Raw genomic sequence first — 6,174 nt, 5'->3', positions numbered from 1 at the left:
GGGGGGCGGTCACAGTGCATGGTCAAGGGCACACCTGGGGCGAGCACCCACCAAGGTCTCGGAGTGCAGAGCGGGGGGCTCTGTGCAGTCAGCCTGATGCTCAGGGCGGCCGTCTCCCAGGCCTGCAGCGCCTTTGTACCCCACTCCCGGGAGAGCACCCGCAGCAGCGGCCCGCGGGGGGCGCAGGGCGGGGGGCTGGGGGACGCCCCCCAGAGCGGCGCGGGCCGGCGGGGAGGGGGGCGGCCAGGTGGTGATTGGCTGGGCTGCGGCGGGCAGCTCCGGGCCCAGAACAAAAGAGAGCGGGCGGCGGGCGTCTTCCGGAGTAGGCGCTCCCGCCCGCCCCGCGCGGGCTTCGGTGCTGGGGGAAGACGCGCCCACCGCCCGCCCGCCCGCCGAGCAGCCCGGCTGGCGCGCGCGGTTTCTGGGCGAAAGCCGGCTGTGTACCTAGGAATTAACCGGCCGGCGCGGGAGGGGAGGGAGCGGGAAGCGGGGCGGGGGGGGGGGATGCTGAGCGCGCGCGAGAACAATAATAAGATCGTGTTTGCGGTCGCTGCCCGAGGAGGAATTCGGAGGAGGCGCGAGGCCCGGCGCTCGCGCCGCGCCCGGGAGCCCGGGAGGGAGGCCGGCGGCGGCGGCGGCGGCGGCGGCGGCGGCGGCGGCGGCGGCGGCGGTATGAGGCAGGCGACGCGGCGCCTGTGAGCAGCGCGCGGCGGCGGCGGGGACCTGGGCGCGGGCGACAGCCGAGCGGCCGGGGGCTCCCCTCCCCCGCTGCCGGGCCGTGATTTGCCGGGCCCGCTGCGCCCCCCGCCCACCCCTCGCCTCAGCCGCCGCCTCGCCGCTTCCCCTCGTCGGAGCGGCCGCTCGCCCGCCCGCTCGAGGCCCGCGGGGAGCGCGGCGCAGTCCGTCGGCCCGCGGGGGGGCGGCCTCCCGGCATCTTCGCGGCGACCAAGGACGAGCGGGGGAGGAAGCGGCCGGGATGGCGCGTCCGCGGCCCCGCGAGTACAAGGCGGGCGACCTGGTCTTCGCCAAGATGAAGGGCTACCCGCACTGGCCGGCCCGGGTGAGTACGGCGGCCGCGGGCCCGCCCGCCCACCATTTTCCCCTTCATGATGGCGCGCCCGCCCCCTTTCGCCATCCGCCTCGGCCGGGCGCGGGGGCCGGGGGCTCGGAGCCGGGGCTGCCGGGGCTGCCGGGGCTGCCGGGGCTGCCGGGGCTGCGGGCGCGGCGCACGGAGGACGTGCCCGGGCCGCAGGGATGGCTCCGGGCCGCGCCCGCTCGGCGAGGGCGGCCATCCTTCCGCCTCTTCTGGCAGGCGGCTCGGGCCGGCGCAGGCCCGCCGCGGGGTGGCCGGGCGGCGGGCGGCGGGCGGCGGGCCTGGGCGGAGGCGCCGCCGCGGGCAGGGTAGCGGCTGGGCAGCCGGGTCCCGGGCGAACGTCGGGGCACGTAGGGGAGCGTCATGCAAATGGCTGTCTGCGAGCCGGCGGCGGCCGCGGCCGCCAGTCCTGGAAAGGGCCGCCGGTCACCGGGAGGCCAGCGGGCGCCTCCTGGCAGCCGCGCACCCGTCTCGCGGCGCCTCGTTCGCCATCCAGACTTGTTGAGCTCTCCCGGAGCGCGGTCCCGGGAGCCCCGGCGGCCGGGAGCTCGCAGCCTGGCCGCGGCCGGCGGGTCCGGGCAGCTCCGCGTGCCTCTCCACCTCCATGTTTGTTCCAGGTCGGATCCCAGGCCTGCCCGGCCTCCCCGGCCTCCCCGGCCTCCCCGGCTCCAGCCCACAATAGCGCTCCCTTCCTGGCCCGCAGCGGTTGTCGCTGGGCGCTTTCTCTAGAAAGCATCTGCGTGTGATGCACAGCATCCGATGATGATGATGATGATGATGATTTTTAATCAGGCCATTTGAGCGAGGAGGAGATCAACACCGCTGTGTGTGTGTGTGCTTTGTGCTTTAAAAACGAATCGCTTTTACTTTTGATTTTTAATCCTGGTTGGTGGTTGTTTGGAATCAGAAATACAGTGAAAAGGAGGGTCAGAGCATCTTGGAGGCTCCGTTGGGATCCGTGGGGAACTGAAGCAGATGTGGGAAATAGTATAAATAAAGAGTGTGAGCTCTAAAATGTTGTATTACAGTCCAGGGAAGGTAGCTAGACCCAGGAAAGGGGGAAAAAAAAAACAAAACACAACACACCCACCCATTCACAAAAGGAAGTGACATCACGGGTGGCCAGGCTGAAATTAGTGAAGTTGAAGTAATGGATGGACATAATCACTTTTTTTGTATTTAGTTTGGCATGATTGTAAAATGGAAAGAACAGTGGGCCCAGAATTGGGGGCGAAGGGGCCTGGTATTTGGCCCTGGCTCTGTTATGGGCTAATCATTTCAACTGTCTGAATATCCATTTCTGCAACTATAAAATGATCATCTCTATGATTCATTCCAGTGCCAACAACCTCAGATTTCAAGTGAGGTTCAGTTTCCCTTAGGCTGTGAAAATAACTTTTGTCCTCATATGAGCTGTAGGTTGTCCTCAAACAAGGCAAAGTTTTCATTGGGCGGGGAATAACTGATTATTTTTCATACTGTCGTGCCATGTTGCTGAAAGGGGCAAGACTTGTGATTTCGGGAGTCCTTTAGGGATCCCTGAATATATTTATCAAGAAATAGCTATTTGGTGCATGTGCCTGTAGGTGATCACCAGTGAATTAAAGATTGTTATCACCAGTTGGTCAGTTCCTTGTAATCCAATAGCTTGCTTTTTAATCTTACTTTTCTTGAGAGTCCAAAAAAAAAAAAAAAACCTTAAAATTGCATTAACAAGTTACTTATGTACATTGGCCACCTGTAGTAGTTTTGGAACAAAAAAGTGCTGCAGAAGAAGTTCTGATTGTAGATCTAATTGCACATGAAATTCCTAGAAGTTATAATTCCAAACCAAGGCAAAATGGAAAATAAAATCAGGTTGTTAGATAAAATAAGTACATGAAATCTATGTCTCTTCCCTTTAACATAAACTCCTCAAGGAAAGAACATCTCTCTCTCTCTCTTTTTATAATGTAAGAAGAGATGAGTGGCATATTATAATTTCCAAGTAAGTGTAAGAAAAAGATTTTTGAGTCCCGACTCTGTTACTGTGCTCTGTGCTTCATAGATGTTCTCATGTTATTTCCACTCCAGTTCTGTGAGCTGTTATCCCCATTTTACACCTAGCTATAGCTTTGTAGATGATGTTACAAAATGCTAACTGCAGAAAACCCTACTTAATCAAATTTCAAATAATGTCACTTGATCTGAAGGCCAGTCATGTGGGGATTAGATTCTGTATGGCCCCAAGGGGTCAGACCTAGGAAGAAAAACATGGGGGGACAGTTTGCAGTTCAGACTGTAGAAAGGACTTTTCCGTCAGAGAAGGTCCATGCTTGAATAGAGAAGCAACTTCCCTGCTGTAGGAAAGACGTTGGATCCGAGGCAGCCCCTTGTATGGAACATGGGCCTGGAGGATTCAGACATCCAGCACATTTGGTCAGGTTGCGTTCACCTTTTGTCTGGGCTTCATACGTTGTGACGGTAGGCATATTCTGTAATCTTTCTAAATTTTAATTTATTAGTCTGAGAAATAGGCATAGTTCTCACCTCACAGATTGTGTGTGTAAAAGCACCAAACAGCAGTGCTTGGGTGTTCTTACCTTTTTTTCCTTTTTGAATTTCTAACTTTTCCCCTGTATCACCACACTGTTTTTAATATTCAACTTTTGAGTAAACAGGTTATTTTTCCCACCAAGTTATGAATAACTTCAAATGTATAGGAAAGTTAAAATAATTGTACGGTGGACACCCTTCTACCACTTAAATTCTACAATTAACATTTACCGTACTTGCTTTATCATGTTATTTATGTATCTATCCCTTTATCCATACAGCAGTCCATCTTATTTTAATGCATTTTAAAGTAAGTCGCAGACAGCAGTATAATTTACTCCTAGACACTTCAGCATATATTATCATTAACTAGAGGTCAATATTTTTTATAGATCCTCCCCCCCCCGCCTTTTATTTTGCCTCTTGAGATAAAATTTATGTAAACTGAAATACACTCAAATGTACCATTCAGTGAGTCTGACATGTATGCCCTGGGATAATCCATACCCCTTGCAAGAAAAGGGTAGTTGTCAGTACCCATGAAAGTTCCCTTGTGGCTCTTCCCAGTTAATCCCTGTCCTCTTCTTTGTTCAGATGTATTAACATTTGGTAGCCCACTAGCTGCTCTTTTTTTTTTTTTAATTTTGTTTATTTATTCATAAGAGACAGAGACATAGGCAGTGGGAGAAGAGAAGCAGGCTCCCTGCAAGGAACCCGATGCAGGACTTGACCCCAGGACCCCAGGATCACGACCTGAACCAAAGGCAGACGCTCAACCTCTGAGCCACCCAGGTGCCCCCACTAGCTGCTCTTAATGGAGTATATTTTATATTGTGTATGACTTAAAAATACAAGTTCATTTGTATCTAAAGATTAAATGCTAAAACAAGAGTCTCTGAATGAACCCTTTTGATTGTGATTCTATGAGTAAAAAAAAAAAATTTGAACATGCATCCCTAATTGTAAATTTATTTTTTTATTTTTATTTTTTTTGTAAATTTACTTTAAATTATACTTTGTACTATTACATACATTATAAAATAAATACAAAAGAAACTAAAGGGGATGACATGATAAAATTTGTTTTTGAATTATTAGCAAAAAAAAATTCTTATTAGCAAAATATTAATAGTAATAGATTAAGTCTATATATTTTTTTAAATATTAACTTTTGTAATATTCTTTGCCTGTTTCTTGTGAGATGACTAGATAGTCACAATTTTTCTAAAGAGCTTTTCCATAATAGAACTGTCAGTTTGGCCATTTCTTGTTTGCTTGTGCTTACAGTATTGGTATTATCTTTGCAGGACTCCTTTTAGCCACTTGTTCATTTGGCAAGAGTTCATTTAGAAGTGAATATTCCCTAATTTTGTTCAACCAAGCACTCTCAAATGGCAGTAAATCACAGTTTGCCCAAAGTGAATAAATATAACCATCTGAATAAGGACACTAGTGTCAATTTATGTATTAAATATTAGTAAAATTTACTTTTTAGGTAAAAAAAGAAGAAACTAAAAAAAGAAATTGTACTATTTTCTTCTCACACCCTCCCTCCAAATCTTGTATATCCTGAGGTGTGAGCACTCTCTGTATGTTATCCCTGCTCTAAAAGATGGAAATACAAAAAGCAAAACTCTTGTGTTTCAAACAGAGAGCTTTTTTTAAATTTAAAAACTTTAAAAAAAATAAAAACTTTATATGAGAACTCAAGTGCCAGCATTTCTAATCTAGAGTAAATTGATACGATCACTTTAGAAAACTGGCCCAATCTACTACAGTAAAACACATGCCTACCTTGTAATTTAGCAATCTGTTCTAGGCATATACCCGAGAGAAACAAGTGTTTATGTCCACCAAAAGACTTGTACAAGAATGCTAATACATGACAGCTTTATTCATATTAGCAGAAGATTGAAAAACACCCAGATGTCCATCAGTAGAATGGCTAAACCAAATTGTAGCCTGTTAATGCAGTGGAGTACTGCTCAGCAGTAAAAACGAACAAATTACTGATGCCCACAAAAATATGGGTGTATTTCAAAATTTTGAGGTTGGATGGAAAAAGCCAGCACGAGTACATTCTGTACGATACAAAAACATGCAAAATTGGTTAGTGATCAGTTCATGATGAGTGAAGGAAGGTGTTAATGACTGGGAGGAAGCCCTGAAAATGTTCGTTATGATCTGGATGTGTGCATTTGTAAAGACTTCCCAAACTGCACATTTAAGATTTGCACATTATACTATGTGTAAGTTATGCCTCAATTTAAAAAATACATACTTTGTATGAATTGGGGGGAAAGAATCTAATACTCCAGGCTTCTTCATGGATTGTATTTGAGCATTCTTAGCTTTCAGTGAGAAATTGTTTCTCTTGTTTAAGGCTTCAGTGCTCCCAATTTGCATCTTCCTGTTCCCTTTTGACTGTCTTAGAAACTTCATTTAGTACTTCACAGCTTTCTCTTTACATTTCTTTTTAGTTCTGGTTTCCGCCTATCTTTTGTTTAACTGTATTTGGGTCCTGCTATTCATTTCACTACTAAATC

General features: G+C 48.8%; 1 protein-coding gene across 1 annotated transcript in view; it reads left to right on the top strand.

Annotated features, from left to right (window-relative positions):
- Positions 1 to 825: 825 nt before the first annotated feature.
- HDGFL3 (HDGF like 3) overlaps positions 826 to 6,174 on the top strand; it is a 74,566-nt gene continuing 69,217 nt past the window's right edge. The window contains exon 1 of the mRNA XM_041751575.1: positions 826 to 1,060. Coding sequence (XP_041607509.1) covers positions 977 to 1,060 — 84 coding nt within the window. The 5' untranslated portion in view covers positions 826 to 976. The remainder of the gene's footprint in view (positions 1,061 to 6,174) is intronic.

Source organism: Vulpes lagopus, chromosome 4 (assembly GCF_018345385.1).
Source record: "Vulpes lagopus strain Blue_001 chromosome 4, ASM1834538v1, whole genome shotgun sequence".
Classification (NCBI taxonomy): Eukaryota; Metazoa; Chordata; class Mammalia; order Carnivora; family Canidae; genus Vulpes; species Vulpes lagopus.
The sequence above is the reverse complement of the archived record's forward strand: the minus strand, read 5'-3'. Positions and strand labels throughout refer to the sequence as shown.